Source organism: Callithrix jacchus, chromosome 1 (genome assembly GCF_049354715.1).
Source record: "Callithrix jacchus isolate 240 chromosome 1, calJac240_pri, whole genome shotgun sequence".
NCBI classification, from domain to species: Eukaryota; Metazoa; Chordata; class Mammalia; order Primates; family Cebidae; genus Callithrix; species Callithrix jacchus.
The window spans coordinates 64202668-64227862 of NC_133502.1; the positions used below are offsets into that span (position 1 = coordinate 64202668).

General features: G+C 41.6%; 2 protein-coding genes across 13 annotated transcripts in view; one reads left to right on the forward strand and one right to left on the reverse strand.

The window, feature by feature from the left end:
• The window catches only part of LOC128931563 (dehydrogenase/reductase SDR family member 12), a 41979-nt gene extending 34202 nt beyond the window's left edge, over positions 1 to 7777 (forward strand). For all 8 annotated transcript variants that reach the window (XR_013529727.1, XR_013529734.1, XR_013529732.1 and 5 more), the window contains one exon: positions 1695 to 7777. The gene's annotated coding sequence lies outside the window, so the exon portion shown is untranslated. The remainder of the gene's footprint in view (positions 1 to 1694) is intronic.
• Positions 2171 to 25195, reverse strand: part of WDFY2 (WD repeat and FYVE domain containing 2) — a 188606-nt gene continuing 165581 nt past the window's right edge. For all 5 annotated transcript variants that reach the window (XM_035297673.3, XM_035297678.3, XM_008991611.5 and 2 more), the window contains 5 exons: positions 16882 to 16987; positions 12874 to 12975; positions 11604 to 11734; positions 10439 to 10547; positions 2171 to 9005 (listed from right to left, as the gene is read on the reverse strand). In XM_035297673.3, coding sequence (XP_035153564.1) covers positions 8976 to 9005; positions 10439 to 10547; positions 11604 to 11734; positions 12874 to 12975; positions 16882 to 16987 — 478 coding nt within the window. In that variant the 3' untranslated portion in view covers positions 2171 to 8975. The remainder of the gene's footprint in view (positions 9006 to 10438; positions 10548 to 11603; positions 11735 to 12873; positions 12976 to 16881; positions 16988 to 25195) is intronic.

Consider the following 25195-nt stretch of genomic DNA (forward strand, 5'->3'; position numbering starts at 1 on the left):
GGGGGGTGCCTGGACCTCTTTGGCGAGATGATTGCTTTGCCTGCTGAGGTTAGTTTTGTGAAGTGCCTTACCCCTGATTGGTAGATTCTTTGAAGACTTGTGATAACCCTGTCATCAAGGTCCTATGGGGACAAGGTAGAGGCAGTGGTACCTTGGGGATTTTCTCTGCAGTTTCCTGAGGCCCAGGAGGGGCGCTATTTAAAGCTCCAGTGCAAAGGGAGTAATCAACTCTATTTTTGGAAGCAGTGATCTGTTCACGCCTTTTCCCAGTGGGCTCCTAAGGGGCCAGGGGTATGGGTGCATGCCATCTAAAGAGAACACTTAACCTTGGGTGGAAGCCAGGCTCTTTGCTCTGCTTCTCTTTATTTTCTCCTTGATGAGAACCACCTTGCTTGAGGGATCCTGAAGCTCTGGTGACCCTGGGGTGTCTGGGAGGATGGCCGTGCCCCTTCCTGCTGATCACTCAGTGGTCTCCTGCCCAGCCCTGGGTGCAGCCTGCCAGTTCCCAAAGTGCACTTCACAATAGACCCACGCTGCCTAATCCATGTGGGACCTCTGAGGGCAGGATGGGGTCTAACACCCGCGGGCCACCACCACTCCCTCCCGAGCAGGTGTCACTTCAGGGCCTGAGCAGCACAAAGACAGCCCCAGCCTTGCTGCGGCGGCTAACATGTCTCTGCTGTTCCCTGTCGCTTTTAGATCGGAAACCAGTTTCTATACACTTGCCTCTCGCTAGAACGTCCTCCTCACCGGCTGAAGAAAAGAAACTCATTGAAATCCTAGAACAGCTGGCTCAGACATTTAAATAGGCCAACCCAGACACAATGTGGTACCAGAATTGCCTTAGAAAATACCAGAAGGTGTGGTCTAGGGACCGGTGAACAGACCTCACTTCAACTTCCCCTTGAAGATGTGCCTTACAGTGAGGGGCCTTCAAGTTATGGGAACTTTTGTTTCAAAATAAATCCTACTGGGGCTGTGATTAGGCTCACTCTGAACTCCTGCAGCAGGCTCTTTTCTTGTTTAAGTCTCTCATTTATTTGAAAATGTGGTTTTCTAAAGAATTTGAAGTTTGAGATGAACCACCATTGTCAGTCTGAGGGGAGGCAGGGGTGGAGGTAGCAGGAATGCCCTGCTGTGGACTGTGCTTCCCCTCCCTTTCTCAGATCTTCAGTGTCAGAGGCTGCTATTGGGCCCCCCTGCAGGAGAGGGCTGGGCACTACCTTTGCTGTTCATGGTCCCAGGAGCACAGCATAATCAAGGGACAATGTGTATTCACATAAACCATTTACATGAGGCCTAGTTTACATTTGCTTAAGATTAGGAGTGGCTTCTGTAATGCATCTGGCATTCTGGTACTATACTGTGATAAAACGTCTAATTTATAGCATTTTACCTCTTAGTGGCTCCAGAGAAAGCTGTAGCAAAACCAATGCACAGATTTAGAATATATCTACATAGATTCTTGGTGTCCATGGTGGAATAAACATAACTTATACCCCAGAGGAAAACCCAGATGGCTGCAGCTTCTCAGTGGTCCTTGAGCCCTGGATGGAAGTGTCTCATCAGCCAAGACCTCAAGGCAAGGGTTTTTTCTGGATGTGCCAGCCTGAAACATCAGCACCTTTCTGACAACAGGTAGTGCTGTCAAGCATGCACCAGCTCCATTTAACTGCATGCCTCCTTTTCTGCAGGAGGAAGATGGGCCTCAGCAGTGCTGGGTATGGGCAAGGCTGTGCTGGCAGCACTGGGACAGGACAACTCAGCCACCTTGTCGACGGTGATTCCGTAACAGGCAGGTCACTTGGTATCTTTGTACCTATTTTTCTTCTCCATAAAATGAACCCCATAAGTTTTAAAAGAGGCTTTCCCTAGCAGTGTTTTCCCTGAAGTCCTCCTCATTTGGAAAGTTTACTAAACACAGGAAAAAGCCGACTTACATGACAGAAAAAGGGATCCCTAGCCACAGCCCGCATATGTGCTTAGACTGGGGTGAACGGGCCCAAATTCACCTCCAGACGGCAGCTCTCCCTGGCATCTAGACCAGGTGGAGTGGTCGGAAGCTCCCCTTCCCACCAACTTGACAGAACCCATGGGGCTAAACAGCACACAGCAAGGTTGTCGGTGTGTGTGTGGCCACATGGAACAGTGACGGGACCACAGCTGCAGAAAGGTTTTCACACACATTTATTTTAAACCATGGAGGCAACTCCACACTGAGAGTTGTATGTTGGTAATGGCTGCACGTATATTTCGGTTAAAGGGAAGCACAGTGGGAAAGTGAGCGGAGTAAAAACATTCACAATATTCAGCAGCATTTGAATGGACGCCTGGATACAGACATTTCAACATCCTCGGAAATTTTTGCTCATTACCACCTAATCACATTCAGGAAATCAAAGTCAGGACTGACCAGGACTGGCAGGGAGTGTGGCAGATGCCAGAGGGGTCCAGCTAGACCACACAGGAGAAATTTGTTCCAATGCCAGGCTTATTACCTTCTCAGCCTGACCTCCGGAAGAATCTCCTCACTTCAAAAAAAGAAAGAAAAAGATACTCATACAGTAACATGCCCACTGCAGCCAGGTCCACATGTGGGCTGCAGCCCGGTGGAGGTACAGAATGGAAGATCCATGTCCCTGGTTAGAAGTTGAGTGGTAGGCAGGCACTAATGTGGGGCCAGCACCTTCCCTGTTGTCCAGTTAGTAACAATTTTTGTACTTTTCATATAAAGATTACCTTTTGCAAAATGACAGTACCTTGAAAAAACAAAGTCATTTAAAAAGCAAGGCAAATGGTATAAGACACAAATACATGAAAGTACAATGGTTACGAGTGACACTAGTATTTTGGTCCATACTTCATATTGGCATATACTACTGTAAGGCTGCCATCCACTTAAATGATAAAAAGAGTATATATATGTGAAACGTATTTTTCAAACCATTTTTCCTTTGTGAGTGACCGCTCACCTTCTCATGCATCCCCGAGAACCAAGGGAAAAAAGAATCATAAATATCAAGGTCAGATTCTCAATCTAACTTTTCAGCTAACCTGCAATTCCTGACACTTCCAAGTCAGGTATTCTTCTTGACTTGTAAAGGTAAACATTTTGAGGTATCTATTTTTAATGAGATGGTACCATGATTAATTTCCACCCTTACCATCTTTAAAAAAAATTTTTTTCCTACAAACTCATGAAAAGAAACTTCATCTTTTTCCAAAACCAAACGTAGTAGGCTCTAGATGGAAAAAGTCCAGAAAGCAACTCACTCGATATGATGGAAGACAACAAAGGCATGTGGTGATAGACTCTCCTTTATCCAAGCAAAGGCAGCAATATGCGGGCAGGTCACTGGTGATGGGTTAGGCAAGTCCAGTAATAAACAAGACCCATAGAATCATAGACTCACAGGACTGGAAGGCACTAAGAATGATGATTAAATTCATCCCTTACTCAAGCCTTTAATCTCCCTTTCAACATGGCTGGCAAAGGCTACATACTCTGTTAAAAAAAAAATCCCTAGTATGGGACATACAAGGAAGACACCCCATTCCAGTTTAGGACAGATCTAATTTTTAGACACTGCTTTCATGTGTTAAACCTAAGTAGGCTTCTTGGTGGAAAGGATAATGTTTAAAGGCAAGAATACAAACCACAACCCTGAAGGGTTGACATGTGATTCTTTATGAAGCTGAGCTGAAGTTTAAACAGGAACACAGATGTTTCTGGACTGTTTTGGACATAGATCTTTGGGTCCTACAAGGAAAAGGCAAATGATGTGATAGCAAAGACAGGCACTTCCATGCCCCCATGTGGTGCAGTGTTCCTGCCTCCACAGGGCTGGGTCTCCCAGGCAGACCTGTACATGAATTAACAAAATCTCTCCCTTCCCCTTGCAAGTGCTGCTGTGAACAGGATCTCCCACATCGGACTGGAATGATCTGTGACTTGCAAGAGCAGGAAGTGGAGGGCAGCAGCTGCCAGCATCTGCACCCAAAGCCTCGGCACCGCCTGTCCGTGCAATGCCACACGACTAGAACAATCCATTCCTGCCGCAGGTCCAGGGCTTTCCTTTACCAAAGTGGACCAGCTGAGCCCAGCACACTATTGGTGTCAGTCTGGGAGTCCTTCCTGGTTGCAGGCTGTGCATGTAATAGTCTCCACCTCCTCCTCCTCCCAGACTCCAGTGAGAGGCTGTGCACCCAAAGATCCAAAATTAGTTATCCTGGGTTGTTTTCAGATAGCAGTTCAAGGGCTAGATTTCCAAAGAAAAAGAAACGGATACGATTATAATACAAACTACTAGTAGCACTGGCTGCGGGAGGAGCCCCTGGGGAAACCCCTCCTGGTGAGCGGTGTGCTACTTCCTCTGAGGCCAGGGAGCAGCAACATCTGATAGTGACGAGAGCTTGGTTCCGGGACTGCAGCTGAGCCACTTGGCTTTTCTACAGCTGCTCCAGCCCACTTGTGATCCCTGGACACACCACACTGACTCCAGCTCTCAAGCCTTTGTTTATGCTACTTCTGAAGCCCGGAAAGTCATTTCCATATTTCCCCCTTATGACTCACTCCTCATTCTTTAACACTGAGCTCAAGTCCTTTCCTCTGTGAAGCTCCTCCTGCCATACCTGCTGGGTTAGTGGCACCCTTGGCGTGCCTCTATCACGACCACATTGTACTGAAATGACCCATTTACTCACTGTGTGACCTCTGCCCAGCCTGGGAATGGGCCTCAGATGCCTTCCACCGCCAGTGCCTAGTTTAAAGCCTGGTGAGCACTCAGCACAGTTGATATGAACATCCAAATCTCAAAGATCATCTAGATAACTCAGTGTTCAACATGAACTTAATTTCTGCATTTTCAAATCTCAAGTTAATACATATCTGCCTTCATACCGGAAAAATAACAACATTATGTTAAAGGAGAAAAAAATAAGAATGTATTGGTAAAGTGCTTTCTTTCACTTTGAAATATAAATCTTAGTGAACAGGAACACTTATATACAATTAAACTTCTATGAACAGCCATAACCAAAGGAATCTCATTTAGTGAATGTCCAGTAACTGTGACCCACAGTTAGAGCTATCCTTTTGCTTAAAAACCAAAATTTGGGCCTTAAGAAGTGATTAATGTCAGGCAAAAATAAATTTTACTTTTATTTATTTATTCGGGGGCTTGCTCTGCTCCCCAGGCTAGATTGCAGTGGTATAATCATAGGTCACTGCATCCTTGAATTCCTGGGCTCAAGTGATCCTCCTGCCTCAGCTTCCTGAGTAGCTGGGAATACAGGAGTGTGCCACTACACTCAACTAATTTTTATATTTTTGGTAGCAACAGGGTCTTGCTATGGTGCCCAGACTGGTCTTGAACTCCTGGGCTTAGTGATCCTCCCACCTTGTCCTCCCAAAGTGTTAAGATTATAGGTGTGAGCCAGGGCACCTGGCCTATACTTTTGTAAAATGAATCTCAGAAAATGAAAATATAATAATTCCATAAGGGCAGTGCTGTAAGCCCAGGAATCATGGCCAAATGGGGTAGGGTGAATTTTAAGTGCCCCTAGATTTCTGTTTCAATTTTGCCCCTGGGGTGGTCTAAGGGGGATGTATAGGAAGGAATTTATGTGGATGAAGGCAATAATTACCTCCCCCACCACAGGGCTGGGGCCAAAGTAAGTGTCATATACGCTTGCAGTAAGAGGAACAAACCTGGTTCCAGAGAGCATCCTGTCTCAAAGCGCTGACAGTCTCTCTTCCCACTTATGCCATTACTAAGTAATGTTCAAAAACAGCTATTTCTTGAACATTCTTTTAGATTCTCTTGTTTACATCTCAGCCATAGCTAACTGCCTGGTATAACTAAATGTGTTTTCTGCTTGGAACATTCTAGATCTCTGAAGATCCCTTCCAGTGTTGTGACTTCATGATTTCTTGAATAATTAAAACAATCAAATGAGAAATTCACGGTGGGTTGACCTAATGCAAAATGACACAAGATTCCAAACGCTTAACAGTTTTGCTATTGTGAAGACACATTCAGGCAGTAATGTCAAGTAATGTCATTCATTGGGAGGAACCGAGAGCATGTGGTTGGTTTTGTCCTGCCAGGCAGAGAACATCTCTGTGTATGATGTGTCTATCTGCCACTTTCTCAACATAGTCACGTTAGGCATTATTGGCAAGAGCTGCTGTATGTTTAAGTAATAGAGCAAAAATATATGTAAAGTGCAAATCCAAAGGTGAAACAAGAATTATGAGAGTTCACCTGGACAGGACAAAAGCCAAGTGCCGGCGCCAGCTTTCACTCCTAAGGAATGGAGCCTCAATTTCCATAAAATGCTTGGAAGACACTCAACACCAGTACATATTTCTCTACAAATTACAAAAATGGGGGAGACACTTAATGCAAAACTCAAGAATTCACAGTATTACAGACACACAGTTGGTTTGCTAAACGTATTTCACCAAATTCAAGCACCCACACAGATGAGAGAAAAGGGAAGAGCAATGGATACCTTGACTTATCTGTGGTTTCTTGATCGTGAATTTTCACACCAGTGAGATGTGAAGTGGCTTCAGCCTCTGAGTGGCTCTGTGGGCTGGGAGGGAGATGGCAGAGTGGCATGCAGGGCCATAGGCCAGAGCGATTGTAGAGTACATAGGCAATCTGACAGGACACTCTGCTTCCTGAATGAGGTCTGAATGCATCTAGACCCATCTCAGAACCCACACAGGCTTGCTGGGGCTTTGCTGTCCTAATACTGTGTTCCTCTCTCTGTAGACAGGCCAAGATCAAAGTTCAGGAAGGGACAGTAGAGTGATTCATGTCTATTACTCATTTCCCACAGCAGTCCTCTATTACATACAACTTAGTAAGTGGCTGCAGGTTCTAGTAATAAACTACAAAATAGACATTTGAATACTTTAAATTTCATTCCCTTATTAAAGCTCTCTCACAGAGCAATCATGCAGAAAGGATTCCAAGTAGTTATAACGGTTTTGACTGATGCAAGCAAGGCATGGCTGTGTGGGACACATGTGCTGGTCCTACTTCCCAATGCTGGGGCAGCAGAATCACCTCTAGGAAGAAAGCACACGTAGGGGCAGTAACTGAGGATGGCTTGTAGTCCTGCCCCCTAGTTAGAGAAGGAATGGATGATTGTGAGGGCAAAAAATGGCTTTCCAGGAAAAGAGGGAAAATAATAGGGGGGATTACAATTTCACTCCCATATGTATTACCACCAAAAACCTGCAAAATCAGAAGAGGGCAAGACACTGTGGGTGGGGCTTGGGTCGAGAAGGACAAACAATTGGCCTGTGATCCTCAAGAGACTGGTGAGCTCCCTGATGCTCCAGACACACGAGGCTGAATGAGCTGTATGTGTAAAGTGCTTAGGAGGGGCAGGCACCCAGGGCAGGCTTTCCATTAATTTTCCTTCCATTTTTACAGGTGAAAATAAGACTTTAAAAAGGACTTCAATATCCTGAGTTGAGCCACTACACACAAGAATATTTCATTTTCTCAAGCTTGATTGGACTCCCTTAGAAATAAGAGTTCTTCAGGTGTACTCTCTAAAGTCCTCTTTTCCATTCCCCATGGGAACACAGCCTGCGCTGGAGGTACCTATCTTGGACCAATCACATACTGTTTTAGTAAGAAAGTGTGCAAAGTGTTCTGAAGAAAAATACCTAGTTTTTAAAGGGACAAACTACAGAGGATGAGGAATACAGCAGAAGTACAACCTTGCTGTAATAAACACATTCAAGTTCAGAAATGATGTCACACAGAAAATGTGTTTTTCTGAGCATGTATGGTGGGGGTCCCCAACCCTGGGCTGCGGATGGGTACTGGTCCATGGCTTGTGAGGACAGAAATGGAGCTGCACATCGGAAGTGGGCAGCGGGCAAGTGAGCATTACTGCCTCAGCTCCGACTCCCATCAGGTCAGCGGTGGCATTTGATTCTCATAGGAGCACGGACTCTATAGTGAACTGTGCATGCAAGGGATCAAGGTTGCATGCTCCTTATGAGAATCTAATGCTGATGATCTGAGGTGCAACAGTTTCATTTTGAAGCCAGTCCCTAATGCCAACAAAGTTGAGGACTGCTGATGTAGGGTTCTGTGTGTGTGTCATCCTTTTCCATTGTTATGACTGAGGAAGAGCTGTGTCCAAAAACTAAGGCTCAGGAGGCTCCAACTGAATTCTAAATGATCCAGGCACTGATCATCGAAGCTCTGAGTTAAAATAATCTACTTCTGTGATAACCATGGTTGGGAGCAGCTTTCTCACAGCATTTTTTTTTTTAATGTGGGAAAGACAGAGGCAACTGAGGCAGAAACACAGTCTTTTCTACTTAATAAGACCATGAATGAGGCAGACATTCCAAACAAATCTTCAGGCTATTCCTACAGCCAGCTGGCGAACCCACATGATGGGTTTGCAAGTCTCTCCACTGTGGAGGACATGAAAGCAGAAACACTGGAATAAATGATGTAGAAACATCCCCTCCAGTAAAGGCAGAGAAGGTGCAGGTAGATGCAGAGGGATGATAAGAAAAAGACCCTGGCCACGTGACACATGTTGAAGTAAAGAAAACACAGAAACTATAATGACCAAAATACTCTGAATAGATACTTCCCTTATTTCTCTGACACACAAAGCAACAAGTAAAATGGAGTGTTGAAAAGTATAAAAGTTAAACACCCCACACAGATTTTTCGGTATAATCAAAACAATGCAGCACAGCCAGACCGTATAAACCATTTGTTAAAAAAATAGCTTCTTTTCTATTGTATGAACAAGTTGGAAGAGTCCCCTTGCAAGTGTGCACTTGCTGGGTTACCACTGTACGCACAAGTAATCTGCAAATTCATCCAGGGTCTTCAGTTTCTGACTTCTCACACATCTGCTTTACTGCTCTGGTGATGATTTGGATTAAAACAACCATTCCTTTAGTATTCCTGGGAGAGTCATCAAGACACAACTGGGGTCATATCCCACAGCTGCAAAAAGAAAAAGAAAATACAGAATGAACTAAAATTAAATTGTGTTGAGGATAACAGTCCTTATAACTAAATTCTTCAAGGAATTTTTTTTTTCATTTAACAAACTACATACTATACTAATATGATTTCTAAATCTATAAAATATTTTTTCATCAAAAAACTTCAAAGAAAGCTCAAAAACATGACAATGACAACTTGAAATTTTGATGCAGCTAATGAAGAATAATGGCAGAGAGGACTGGGAAGACAATCTATTACTGGCTAAGAGGACTGGGAAGACAAGCTGCCCTGCAGATCCTCCTGTGAGTCACTAAAAGGGTAACGTTGCAGAGCACTGTGTTTATATCTGAGGCAGCTTTAGATGAGCCAACATTAAAGAGACAACATAGATTAGGCCTACCCTCCAAATAGACTGAATCCATTAAATAACTCAATCTATTAACTGGACACCAAGCACATGCTGTGTCCTTTCCATTTAAACTTCCACTTTACAAGATATCTTGCTTTCAAAAATAAAGGACCTGAGGCTCCCAAAGTTTATTCCATTTTAACTAATTAATTCATAATTTTGAGGCAGGGTCTTGTTCTGTCACCAAGGCTGGAGTGCAGTGGTGCAGTGATGGCTTACTGCAGCCTCAACTTACTGGGCTCAAGCACTTCTTGCACCTCAGCCTCCCCAGTAGCTGGTACTACAGGCAGGCACCACCACGTCTGACTCATTGTTAAAATCTTTGTAGAGTTGGGGGTCTCACTATGGTGGCCAGGCTGGTCTTGAACTCCTGGGACCAAGTGATCTTCAGTCTCACCTCCCAAAGTGCTGGGATTAGAAGCATGAGCCATCACCCAGGCCCGAGTTTATTTTAAACTTCCTCTCAAAGTCATGAAGATCTGGTAGCTTCCAAAGTGGGTTGTTTTAGCCACCTAATCCTGTTGTGACCTCAAAGAATAGGTCAGGGAGGTAGAGCTCAGTGCGCTATAAATTCTCATCTGTATTACTGTTTTGACTGCTGCACATGTGACCTATTACAGTCTTTTTAAAGAGTCTGTCCCAAGTAGACTATCCCTTGCAGGCTGGAGCTATGTTTTATTTCTTGTGGCATGAGGCTGTGCATGTATCAGATAGCAGGTTTATAACAGGTTCTCAAAAACACTCATCTTCAAGGGTAACTTTTGTTTTTAAGAGATGTGGTCTTGCTTTGTTGCCCAGGCTTGAGTGCAGTGATGTGATCAGAGCTCACTGTAGGCTTCAGCTGCTGGACTCAAGCAATTCTCCCACCTAAATCTCCTAAGTAGCTGGGACTACAGGCACATACCACCAAGCCTGGCTACTCAAGGATAACCTTTAGAGCAGTGCTCCCCATGTTCTTGGTGCTCCTGTGTATTTATGTGAGGCCAAAGATGGAAAGCTTCTTAATAAGATGGCATCTTACCTTAATAACCTTGTCAGTTCCAGAAGTCAGTAGCCATCCTCTGGTTTCATCAAAATGCACATGCACTATGTTATGTTTACTGTCATGGAAGGTAGCTGTGGGTGCACGTCTGGAAGGAGCAAATAAAGTTTCTGAGAGGAAAAGGTGGTGACATAGAAATGAAAGAGATCTAGAATGACATTAGCCTCTACATTTTGGCCTCATGGCTAAAACAGCTTCACTCACAGGAATGCTCCTCAGATCTGCCTTTATTCCCTTACAACCAGTTATGATTTTAAAAAAAAGTATAAGGATTCTTACTAAAATGGAAGAGATGAAATTTCCAAAAGTCTTTCTGGAGAATGTCTTGCTCCAATAATGTCTAATATAGCGATAATCTCCACCTGAACTTTTAAAAACCACAGTGCTTCTGCTAAGTGTGAGCTCAGAAGGACTTGCCAGTAAAATAGTCTACCTTGGTCTATTTAATTTTTAAAAAGGCCATGATATTACTAAGTGTCATTCTAACTGGAGAACTATCCACCTCTATTCATTTTTCCTTTTTCACCAGTATGATTGCAGACTTGGTTCTTCTACAGTATTCTAAAGCTGTAACAAGCAAAACAAAATAAAAAATAAACATCATCATTTTTGGATTTTTTAAAAGATATATATATTTTTTAAAGTAAGAAGGCTTGTCAACTGCCTAGGTGCTCCAGAGGCAATGCAAGTGCTTCCTCAGAGAAAAGGCAGAGGACACAAGTGGAGAAGGTCGCATGGTGCAGCCTAGGAGACAGCGCTCTTCTCATGCTTCACGGGATCCACTCCACTGCAGGAGGCTCTCTCAGGACAACTTTTTTTCTATAGCTTCATCTGCAGGATAGATCTTCAGTATATTAAAATGGTTACTTTAAATTTTTAGAAGAGTTAGGCTTAATTGTAAGTCCCTTAGACTCTTAGGGTCTGCGTCTTTAGCTGAATTCTTTGAGTTTATTTTCTCTTCTCCTGTCTCACAGGATGATACAAATCTCACAGTGGCAAAGGACAACTTGTACTAGTTACCACAGACTATGTTCTAAACCAGCAGAAACTAGAACAACCCGGGTGATGGCTGCAGAACCAAGCGCAGTGCTCAGATTCCATCCTTGCCTCAACCTCAAGCAGTATGCAGGCTGCGAGAACTCACTCTTCATCTGTGATGGCCTCGTGGCAGCTGTCACAGACCCTCACTTCAAACTCGAAGCCCATCAGGGGGATGGAGGAGCGCTTGGAGCTGCACTTGCCGCAGACAGCCTTCCCACACTTGCGGCAGTGGTGCTGGAGGAGGGAGAGAAAATAGATAGTCATCATGGCTCCTGAGGCCCCCACTCCTCACCCCTCCTGGCAGAGAGAGGTATATTTAACTGCATCCAGGTGAGGATGCTGAACAAGAGGGCCCCAGAACTAAAGGGAACACATTAGATTATGTTCTCATTTGGGGCTCTGTTTATTCAACAAGGACAGTTGGGAAACACATTTGACAGGGACGGACACCTCTCTTGCTTTCCCTACTCTTTCGTTTTTTTGAAACAGAGTCTTGTTGTATTGCCCAGTCTGGAGTGCAGTGGCACACTCTTGGCTCACTGCAACCTCTGCCTCCTGGGTTCAAGCGATTCTTCTGCCTCATGGTGACCTCGGCTACCATGCCCAGCTAATTTTTGTATTTTTAGGACAGATGGGATTTCACCATTTGCCAGGCTGGTCTAGAACTCCTGACCTCGTGATCTGCCCTCCTCGGCCTCCCAAAGTGCTGGGATTACAGGCATGAGCCACCGCACCCAGCCTGCTTTCCCTACTCTTGGTCCTTTCCAATTATCACACTAGGAACTACAGAGGAACCACCCAGTGACCAGGTGATTTTAGAGAGGGTGTATGAGAAAGTGCCATCTCTGGAGATTATGCTGCTGAAGGAGAACATGCAGGAAACCTGATTCAATCTGCTGACTTTGGCCATGGTGTTAAGTCTAGGCAACCTAACATTGGATTTCCTTGGGGAAGACCAAACAGAACCATGGAATTAGACTGAGTATTGTAAGTAGATCTCAATAACTAAAATTAATCAGAAAGAGGGAAAGTAAAATAATTAAGGAGAGAGAAATATCACTTATATAATTTCATGGTTTGGTATACATATAAACTAAGCATGACACCTCTAATTGTAAGGTGTACTGCAATAACGGCCACTAGAATTCTAAAATCATATCCCTGTTTACTGCGAACCACCCAACTACAGAAACCAAATCCAGTAGGAATGAGCTATGGTAGACAAGGAAATTACTGTGCAATCACAAGGTGACTCCAGGGTAATAATTTACCCCCACCACAACCCCCACCCAGGGGTGTTATTTCTTCTAAGATCACATGGGCTGAGCTATTTCCACACAATTGCATTTTGATGAAGCATCCGTATCACTCACCTGTCTTAGACCAATTTTCTTACTGTCCCACATTTGCTTGAAGTTCCAGAAGAAAGGCTGATCACATTTTTGGCAGGAATCACTGTCCAACCATTCAGGGGTCTTGTCAAATAAAGCACAGAACAGGTCACAGTGGCCAGCGGTAAGGACAATGGAACCACTGACCCTGATGAAATTTATGGAGTAATTAGGATGTGTTTATAAGAAACAGAGGTGTGGTTTCTCAGTCAATAATTCAAAAAACATTTACTGAATGCCTATTCTGTGGCAGGCCCTGGGGATGTGATGCAGTGGTAAATAAGAATCTCCACCATCATGAGAATATGATCACGGCATCAGGCATCACAGGAGCCTCTGACCCAGGCTGAGGTTCTCAGACAAGACAACTAAGATCTGGGGATGGCTGGAGTGCAGATGGAGGAAACAAGGGATGAGGCTGGAGGAGGCAGTATTAATGTTTGTTTGTGAAACAATTTCTCAAATACCAGCCTATTACCATTAAAACTATATAGCAAAAACAAATATTTAAAGAAATGGAACATGTTCAATATATAATAAACTAAAACAAACCCCCCCAGGTTATTAAATAGTATAGTAGCACAAAGTTAAGAGACACTAGGAGAAGATATTTATAAACTTTGTAACTAACAACTCCTGCAAATTACTGTGTACAAAGAACCCCTGGAAAATCAATATGGAAATAACATGAAACAGTTGAGAAACTGGCAGAAGATACAAAAGATATGAGCATGCAGCTCATAGGCAGGGAAGTCTGAATTGCTAAAGTGAGCCTCTCTTCATAAGAGATGCTCAAATCTACTGTTACATAGAGAATGCAAATAAAAATGAGATGCTATTTTACCTCTGTCTCCAAAAGGGCAAAAACAGAGAGGAGGTAACAATAGCTATTAGTGAGGATGTGAGGTGTCAGAAACCTCCCTGTTCTCCATTAGAAGTATAAATGAGTACAGTTGTTTATACAACCAAATAGCTGTACTCATTTGTAGCAAAATCAAGAATATACCTTCAACTGATCCCACCCTTGGGTTTATGGCCCTGAGAGTCTCACACAGGGCAGGTCTCTGAGGGGACACATACAAGGTCATCTGGGCACTGTGTGTGGTTATCAGGGAGTTTGTGCCAATCTACATGCCCTTTGCTTGGGAAACAAGTAAAATGTGACTACTGTACACTATGGGGTCCTATGCAGAAGCACCACAAGAAACAGCAGGATGGGAGAGCCCAGAAGGGTTCAATGATGAAAGTTGGAAATAAAACCAGAGTTACAGAACATCAGTTAGGTAAACTTTTTTTTTTTTTTCTTTTGAGACAAGAATCTTGCCATGTTGCGCAGGCTGGAGTGCAATGGTATGAACTTGGCTCATTGCAACCTCTGCCTCCCAAGTTCATGCAATTCTCCTGCCTCGGCCTCCTGAGTAGCTGAGATTACAAACATGTGCCACCATGCCCAGCTAATTTTTTTGTATTGTTGACAGGGTTTCACCATGTTGGCCAGGCTGGTCTTGAACTCCTAACTTCAAGTGATCCACCTGCCTCGGCCTCCCAAAGTGCTGGGATTACAGGCATGAGTCACTGCGCCCGGCCCAGTTATGTAAACTTTGACACACACACACACACACACACACACACACACACACACACACACACATTTATAAGGAAGCATGAAGCATGTGTGTTCAGGACACACATCAAATGCATCACAGTGGGTATCTGTGAGGAGGCATTTAGGAGTTAAGGACCAATAAAGGGAGGAAAAATCAGCATGTTTGTGAGTCTTTTTGTTGAAAAAAAAAAGTCTTACACACATGTTACATGCAGAGAAAAATGTTAGGAAGGATGACTGCCAACACATTCAGAGTGATATTTCTGGGTGGTGGTAGCATGAGTAACTGGCATCTTCTCTATTTACTACTGAGCCTTTTGTAACTTTTCTACCAAGAATATTATATACAATATATACTTTTTAAAAATACTAAAAGTTAACAAAAATGGGATTTCGTTAACTGTATAAAACCCCTGTTCAACCTATGGGATGTCACTCTATCTGCATCCAGCCACTCAAGGTCTTCCACCATCTGCCCTTATCTTTCAGCTAGCTGCCTTCCTCTCATTTCTGACTGATTCTCTAAAGTGTACATGAGCACTAAGGAACACATCAACCTATCATGTTAACCTTGTCCGTACTCTTACTGTTTCTTGGCCTGCAAAGCCCATGTGCTCCTCCTGCTCAGAGCACATCCAGACCCTGTTGATCCTTCATCACAATATTCCTCCATCAATCCTTTACTGAGAACATTAGCCAAAGATGACTCCATCCCTTCTGAAATACCCAGCACTGTGTTCTAGCATGTATCAACTGTAATTTCATCATTTACACCATTTGATAGAATTCTGAAGTTTCCTCCTACAAGCCTTTTCTTCCGGGAAGTCTATCAGTACTTCAAGTTAGAGATGACTTCATTATATGTCTCAGACCTCCCAAGGTGAGCATCACACAGCACTTATCATAACCAGGAAGCAGCTCCACTGAGGCTAAGATTAAAACAAAAATCTCAGGAAATATGTTTTAAAAATGATACTTGCAAAAAATGAATGGTAACAATGTCCATTGCTTATTTAGAGTGTTGACTCACTGGACAAGATTTTAAATTAGTCAATAGATATAGGGTGTCCCTATATCTGCATAGCAAGAGGCATAATTTTAACAAGGTTGCTCAAAGAACTGCCAATAAACCACTTGGTTTCATCTCTGGACACCACACTGTTATCCTCCTTTGGCCCCCCATCCATACAGGGTCCAGACTGTGTGCACCAAGGGAAAAGAATCTGGTCCTTCTCCCCTCCCCTGGTTTGATTAGGTGGGTGAAGGAAGTCAGGACAGACCAGGTGTGACTGTCCCTAACCGAAAGCAGGCTACCATGCAGAACCAACTCACGACATAATCATCGGCCACAAGGGAACCTGGTTAGTATGATTGACACTGCAAAGATCCCCAGACGTTATACTGATGATGCCAAGTATAGTTTTCAAAAGCAATGTTCTACAATTCCCCACCTTCTAACAGTAATGATCATTTTGATTAGTTACTGATAAAACTCCCATGGACTTAAGATCTGAGCAAATAAAGCTTTAATCTTCTTAAGCATATAATTACTGGCATTTGAAAAGGCATTACATTGTGGGTAATGGCAACTACTCTCTTGAAATGAGACTGGGGTGAGGGCATGGAAAGAAGGTGGGAGACTCCTTTTGTCTTTTTAAAGAGTTGCTTTTCTATTTAATTCTTGCATCCTGCAAGAAATTAATTATAAGAATGTGCCTTATCAAAGGGAAAGTCTGCCCAGAATAATTCTAATGTAACAGGAAAACGGTAACTTCAAAGTACTTATCAAAGGAGATATGCAGGAAACATATTCGTTAAGATGCTCAAAGATTAAAATGAAAACTCATAAAAAAGAATGTTCTGATAACATGTAAATACATGCTAAAAAACTAATGATATATTTATATCTGGGGAACTATTTAGAACATGACTTATGAAGTACAAAATAATTATTTCTAGTATTTCTATTAATACCAAACTAAGGATTATTGCTTCATCTTAGCCACTATTTTCCCCCATAAAATATATTACGAGTCCTTTGCTTTTGTAGCGCATTTTATACTAAAAAAGGACTAATCACCAGGAAATAGATGGTTTCTTTTTCTCGCCTGCACTTTTGCTGTGAATGGTGTAACAGATTTAAACAGCTTAGTCTCAGTCAAAATTCTTATGAAATCTCCATCACAGTAATGTTACATGCCAATTTGTGAGGGGCAAAAAAAACCCCAAAGAAACCCAACTCAACTCCTTTTATGCTATAATTTCTAATTCTTTGACATTCCATGCCTTATTTTATGGTTTAATCATAAAAGAAATAAGAAATAAGCAGGATGGGAGGCAGGGCCAGAACCAAAGGGCCCACCCCACCCTGCTGTGCCACTTACCTCCTGCCTCTCCACGTCCATGTTCCAGACGACAATCCCACCATCCCCGCCACAGGAGATCAGCTGCCGTGTATGCTGTGCATAGGAGAGGGACTGTACTTTGTCGCTGTGAAAGAAACCAAGGGTTAGTGACTGTTTAGGAGAACAAATGCAAGGCCTTACGGCAGAAACCTCAGCAAAGTCAGCCAATGGGCACACTCACTAGCCCCAAGTGTAGATCTTAAAAACCTGATGGAATTTTCAGCATGCTAAAGGTCAGGAGAATGTCCAGGATTTAAAATAAGTCTGAATGCTCCTTGACATGCTCAGGCCCCAGGAAGAAGTAATCTGTCAGTTTTAACACTTAAGGTGTTCATTTTATATTTCTTCAAGAGTCATGATTTTCCCTTTTAAGAAATTATTCTTGAAGAGTTTTAGAGGTCATCTGTCAAGATGCCCACTGGATTTACCTGACACAGCCAGGTAAACTGTGTTACCTGAGGTGTGCATCTCACAGGTGGCTTGGGACCAGCTGTGCCTTTTCTTGGCTCCCAGAGTGAATCCATATCAGTAACAGACTTGAATATCACAGGTTCTGTATTTCTCTAGTTTTTATTCCCTCTCTCCTGATTCTGTTTTATTTTTCTTTCTAGTTTGTGCATGTCTGACAAGTTATTCCCTCTTGGCAGCAAAAATGATGGAGAATTTAGTTTTATGGTCTGAGTGATCACTAACAATGGATTTATAGAGATCCATTCTCTGTTGGGTGAGAGAAGTTTCTTGATTTTTTTTTTTTTTTTTTTTTTTGTATGTTCATCTATTTTGAGCTCAAATCAATGAAGACTTTTGTTTCTACTGGGAAGGAGAACAGCTCTTTGATATCTAGACTGGTGATTTTTTGTGTTTCTGTTTATTCTTGATCTGTGGCCGAAGTTGAAAAACTAAAGCTGTTAAGCTCTGTGTGTCTATGTGTTTATAATCCAGAAAAGCCTTCGACTCTTGCTGTATGTGGAATGCTTTCCTACTTGTAGAGGGTGTCAATAAATTGGATTATGATACCTTTTAAATTAAAAGAACTTATTCTGACTGATAAACAAGTGCTTTTATAAATTGAATCCTCCTAAAATCACAGATCAAACTTCTACTATTTTGAACCTGCTAGACTTAAACATAAAAATTATTTTAACAAAAACTGCTAGCCAATCAGTAATATTTTAAGAATCTAAGTTCATAAAATTAAGTTTCATTTGGCAAATGAAACTAGTAATATAGGTTTTAAAGCAGAATACAAGTGTGTATTTTATTTTATGTGGGTTTATTTCTCCTAAATTTATTCAGGATAGCTGGTCAAATGATCTCATACATAATGTTTAAAATTATTAAAAATATAAATTTATCCCAGCACTTTGGGAGGCCGAGGCGGGTGGATTACAAGGTCAAGAGATCGAGACCATCCTGGTCAACATGGAGAAACCCCATCTCTACTAAAAATACAAAAAATTAGCTGGGCATGGTGGTGCATGCCTGTAGTCTCAGCTACTCGGGAGGCTGAGGCAGGAGAATTGCTTGAACCCATGAGACGGAGGTTGCGGTGAGCCGAGATCGTGCCATTGCACTCCAGCCTGGGATAACAAGAGCGAAACTCTGTCTCAAAAAAAAAAAGTATATATATATATATAAATTTGTATTCAGCTGAATTGAATAATTATTCTGACAAACTTTTTATATGAATAGCAATTATGTGTTGTAGCATATCAACTTAGAGATAATTTCCAAGATCTTTACGTAATAAAATGGACTAATCTTAACTTGAGCTAATCAATAATCATTGGATACCTAGATAATTTCTAAGTAAGTTAGAATACTGTGACTTTGATTATAAAGTATAATATTAAGTTTATATGTTTGCTTATTTTTCTGTGCTACAGTGAGGCTATACCTTTGGTTGTGTCAATAAATGAGTTCATTTTTTATCACTTTAAGGGAATGTAAAGGTACCTTATGTCACTATGGAAATTTCAGTAATGTGTGTTCACGAGTTTTGCTAGTCTGCTAAAATGATAATATGGGATGATTTTCAATTGTCCATATCCTCCCTCCTCCTCATTTTCTCTGTGAAATATAAATTAGCTTCTTTGGTTAATTATTATAATTTAAATGGGTGGTTGAGATTACACCAGAAGCAATACTGAAAAAGAAATACAATGATGTGTGTGTTTTGTTTTTCAAAGAAAAACAGAGTAGTTTTGTCTCAAAGTAGTGGTTCTTGAACTTCCTGGTTCTCACAATCCCTTTATACTCTTAAACTTATTTGACGGCACCAAAGAGCTTTGGTTTAATAAGTGATAATGATTGATATTTACTGTATTTACAATTAAAACAGAAATTTTAAAAATATTCATTTGAAAATAGAAATGATGAATCCATTTCAACATAGGTCACATATTCTGTAAAAAAAAAATGTTTTCCAAAAGAAAAAAATTTTGTTGAGAAAAATGACATTGTTTACTATTTTTGCAAGTCTTTCTAATGTCTGATTTAATAGGAGAGCTGGATAATCATCTCTTTCTACATTTATCATAATCATAATATCACTTATCATGTAGCTTCTGGAAAACTCCACTGTATACTTTTGAGAGAATGGAGATGAAAAGGGCAATCCTAAAATGTCAGTTTGTCTTGGAATATGAAAGAGAAAAAATGAAGGACAAAACTTGGAAAGTGAGTTTTACTTGCTTTGGCTTGTAATACTTTAGTATAAAAAACAGCTATAAAAGCATTACAATTTTGGCTAAGTTCCCTCAGTTTTGATGGCTTGCTTCCTTAGTTTACTGATTAATGCCTACAATGTGAAAGGATATTCTTTACCTTCTGTGGAGTCTGCCTAGCTAGCAGAAATTCCATGTCTCACCAGAATTATTTTTAGTGCTTTATATTAACTTGATTAATGTTCTTGATTTAAAAAAAAGAACAAGGAGTACTCACTTGTGAAAAGAATTTTAAATTATTTAAAATTGTGTTATCATCTACATTTATTTTAAAATGTTTTAATGCTTTGAATATACAGATAACCAGGTATTGTTTCTTGAGCATCTGCGCTCCTGTCTTACCCTACTTAAAATTCCCTTGATGACTTTGGTTTTGCCTTTTCAAACTGAACCCTCTATTTTGAAAAAATAAAAATTTTAGGATGTGCTTTATGCCTAAAACTTTCTTTGAGATTTCCCAGAGAGGTCCTGGAAAACCATAAAGATGAGAAATGTGGTGAGGCACAGTGGCTCATGCCTGTAATCCCAGCACTTTGGGAGGCTGAGGCAGAAGGACTGCTTGAGCCAAAGAGTTTGAGACCAGCCTTGGCAGCATGGTGAGACCCTGTCTCTACAAAATAAAAAAATTAGTTAGACATAGTGGTACACGCCACGCCTGTAGTCCCAGCTACTAGGGAGGCTGAGATCAGAGGATTGCTTGAGCCTGGAAGACTGAGGCTGCAGTGAACTGTGATCATACCACTGCACTCTAGCGTGGGAGACAGAGCAAGACCTTGTCTGAAAAATGAAAAAAATTTTAAAAAAGAAATGCTATAAATAATTGCATTTGTTTGATGTGTTACTATTCTAAGAGTACATCAGAAAAATTGTCAGATCAGAAGAGATGCTCAGCCTGCCCTAGATTAAGTCAGTAAAAAATTTTATTAGTATTTCAGATATTATATGTTTTATTGGAAGACTGTAGCAATTTCCCAATGTCATTATTGTCTATAATATGTTTCTACCCTTGGGGAAATACTAATCACAATTCTTAGGAAATAGTTATATAGCATATCTCAATGGGGAATTTTACTTTCCCTCATTCTGATATCATTGATCACAATTACAAATTAACCATTAAGTCACTAAATCTTTGTAATCTGTAGATAATTTTTGTATTACTCTCATCCTTGCCTAAGGGCTCTGCTATAAAGTAGAGTTTGTGACTTCAATAAAAGATGGCCTCAGAGTTTCATGGAAAAGAACTATTTGTACTAGTACTTTAAAATATTGATATTTCAAAGAACCGACTCTTTGGCACAGGCTGCTAAGCTGCCATTGCTTAGATAATTTTTAAGCTGTGCTGGTGGATTGAGTCAGGATTTCCTTGCATTTCTGGACTCTTTTTAGTCTGGATGCAGATGGCTTCATGAATGTGAACTGCTAAACCAAGAACCATCAGAACAAGAATTAATTACAGTTCATTCATAGAACTGAATAAACTGAAGAGGGAAATTTTATTGTGGTTATTTGTCTGGAATACTGTTAATGCTGTTTTAATATTCTATTTTCTGGATATGTAAGGATGCCTTTTCTCTTATTTTAAAGCTATCTCTAACCCACAATTTCATAAACTCTATTTTTATAAGTTAAATCAAAACATTTAAGAAATGATATCCAGTTCTGATTGCCCAGAATTTAAAAAAACTGTTACAGAGACTCCTTAATTTTCATGGAAACATAGTTATTTGTATCGATTCAATGAGAATCTATCCACAAGATAAAACTGGGCAAATCAACTGTATAACCTGGCATGTCATATGTGAGAATGATGCTCATTGAATCAGATATGACTAGCCACTTTAAGAACTCATGGAGCCAAGGCTTACAAAGCTTTCCCAGGAAAACTGGCCTGGTAACTGATTTGCAGGGTCCTGGCCTTACAGCTGGTAAGGAAGATACCAGGCCAAGAACCTAGCAAATGGTGGAAACTTTGAGGAATTCAACTGCTGCAAGTGTTGTAGGTGAAATATGGTAGAGTTTCTTGGGCTTGGTTTTCTAGCCTTGGTATGGCAAATAATCGAGGCTTTGAGAAGTCCGGTTCTGCAGTGGCTCACACTTGTAATCCCAGCACTTTGGGAGTTTGAGACCAGCTCAACCAATGTGGAAAAACCCCATCTATACTAAAAATACAAAATTTATCTGGGTGTGGTGGCGCATGCCTGTAATCCCAGCTACTTGGGAGACTGAAGCAGGAAAACTGCTTGAACCCAGGAGGTGGAGATTGCAGTGAGCCAAGATTGCACCACTGCACTCCAGCCTGGGCAACAGAACAAGACTCTGTCTTGAAAAAAAAAAAGTCCAGTCCAAGATTTTTTATAAAAATTTCCAGGCAGAAGTGAATTTTGTGGGCTTACTGTAAAATTGTTGAATACTCTGTGGCTCTGTATATACAAAGCAAATCTGAGTGCCTATCTGGTTAATTAACACTCTTTACTGTACCAACATAAATAATTAGGCCTAACCTTTTAAGACTAGACTGTTTTTTTGTGATGAACGGTAATCACTGAGATCATAATGATCACAGGGGAGGAGGGGGGAAGCACAGTCAGGTAAACTGAGAAAGACTTGAAATGGGCAAAAAGAGATCACTGGGTATCTTTTTAGTGGAACTTCAGGTGTTGTCTAGCACACTCTTCTGGGCTGATTCCACAGGGGACTACACCTTTCAGTATCTTTACTAACCTATTTACAACTGAAAAGAATACTGGTATTACTGTAAACAAATCTTGTCCAGAGAAGACATACCTAATCCCCACACCCCACCCTCCCCATGGGAGAAGCCAGCTGTGTGTCTGCTAACAAATTCATTTTCACATTCTCCATTGCCTATGTATGTGCCTATTCTGGATTTTCTTTTGGACTGGCTGTAACATGTTACTCTGCCAGTTAATTAATTATTAATGCCTAACATAAAATCTTTCACATGTATTCATTTTTTAAAAAGCCCGTTAGGTTTTCCCTCTCTCTCCTAGTTGTTATTTCAACTTTCAAAAGTATAGAGTGCCGGTGGGGGTAGGGGTTTGCGGTGGTAGGGGGAGGATCCAAGATGGCCGAATAGGAACAGCTCTGGAGTGCAGTTCCCAGTGAGAATGCAGACGGTGAGTGATCACTGCATTTCCAAAAGAGTTTTTACTGCCCACAGATCAGGAGATTCCTGGGCGGAAAAGTATCACAAGTTTCCAGCACAGCTGTTTCAGCCAGCACAGCAGGTCTCTGCACAAAAACTCACACAAATCTGGGTGGCCATTTCAACTGGCGCCTGGAACGCCTAGGAGACAGACTCGCCCAATCAACTGAAAAAAGGGGACCTGAAAAAGGGAGCCAGGTGATCTGGTTTGGCAGGTCCCACCCCCGACAAAGACCAGCAATCTGAAATGCTCTGAATTGAGAGTTTCACAGCAAGCAAAGCTGGACCCAAGATGGTCCAGCTCTGTGGGGGAAGGGTGTCCGCCATTATGGAGGCAGTCCACCGCAACAGAGGCAGTCCTCCATTACAGAGGCAGACCACCATTACCGAAGCAGTTCTAACTATACTCTACAAACAAAACCACAAGGAAGTTAATACAGCAGCTGGGCAGAGCTCACGGCATCTCAGCAACGCCTCTGCTGGCAGACTGTGAATAGGCTACCTTCTCACTGGGCAGGGAATCTCTGAAAAAAGGCAACAGCATGTCAGGAACTTACAAATCAACCCCGTCTACCCAGGACAGAGCACCTGGGAAAAAAAGGTGGCTATGAGTTTCGCTGCAGCAGACTTAAACGTACCTGCCCAGCAGCTCTGAACATAACAATGGAGCTCACAGCTTAGTACTTGCGCTCCTGTAAGGGACAGACCATCTCCTCAAGCAGCTTCCTGACCCTCATATATCCAAAGAGACATCTCATAAAGGAGAGCTCAGGCTGACATCTGGTGTGTATCCTTCTGGGACAAAGATAAAAGAAGAAGAAACTGGCAGCAACTCTTACTGTTCTGCAGCCGACACAAGTGATCCCCAGGCAAGGAGGATCTGGAGTGGACCTCCAGCAGTCCTACAGCAGAGGAGTCTGACCGTTAGAAGGAAAACTAAGAAACAGAAATAACTTCATCATCAACAAAAAGGACATCCACTCAGAGACCCCATCTGAAAGTCACCAACTACAAAGACCACAGGTAGATAAATCCACAAAGATGAGAAGAAACCAGTGTAAAAAGAATGAAAACACCCAAAATCAGAATGCCTCTCCTCCTCCAAGAGATCACAACTCTTCACCAGCAAGGAAACAAAGCTGTATGGAGAATCAGTTTGATGAACTGACAGAAACAGGCTTCAGAAAGTTGGTAATAACAAACTTCTCTGAGCTAAAAGAACATGTTCTAACCAATGTAAAGAAACTAAGAACATTGAAAAAAGGTTTGATGAAATGCTAACAAGAACAAACAGCTTAGAGAAGGATATAAATGAATTGATGGAGCTGAAAAACACAACACGAGAACTTCATGAAGCATACACAAGTTTCAATAGCTGAATCGACAAGCAGAAGAAAGGATAGTAGAGATTGAAGATTAACTCAATGAAATAAAACGAGAAGGCAAGATTAGAGTAAAAAGCAATGAACAAAGCCTCCAAGAAAAATAGAATTATGTGAAAAGACCTAATCTACCTTTAATAGGTGTACCTGAACGTGATGGAGATAATGAATCCAAGCTGGAAAACACTCTTCAGGATATTATCCAGGAAAACTTCCCCAACCTAGCAAGGCAGGCCAATAATCAAGTCCAGGAAATACACAGAACACCACAAAGATATTCCTCAAGAAGAGCAACCCCAAGGCACATAATCATCAGATTCACCAGGGCTGAAATGAAGGAAAAAATGCTAAGGGAAGCCTGAAAGAAAGGTGAGGTTACCCACAAAGGGAAGCCCATCAGACTCACAGCAGATCTCTCAGCAAAAACCCTACAAGCCAGAAGAGAGTGGGGGCCAATATTCAACATCCTTAAAGAAAAGAAATTTCAACCTAGAATTTCATATCCAGCCAAACTAAGTTTCATAAGTGAAGGAGAAATAAAGTCCTTACGAACAAGCAATTGCTCAGAGATTTCATTAACACCTGGCCTGCCTTACAAGAACTCCTGAAAGAAGCACTAAACACAGAAAGGAACAACCAGTACCAGCCACTCCAAAATCATAACAAATGGTAAAGAGTACTGACACAGTGAAGAAACTGTGTCAACTAATGGGCAAAACAACCAGCTAGCATCAAAATGGCAGAATCAAATTAACACATAACAGTACTAACCTTAAATGTAAATGAGCTAAATACCCCAATCAAAAGACACAGACTGGCAAACTGCATAAAAAGTCAAAATCCATCAGTGTGCTGTATCCAGGAAACCCTCACATGCAAGGACATGTGATTTACTGAGCAAATGGAGAGCAAAAAAAGAAAAAAAGCAGGAGTTGCAATCCTAGTCTCTGATAAAATAGACTTTAAACAAATAAAGATCAAAAGAAACAAAGAAGGACATTATATAATGGTAAAAG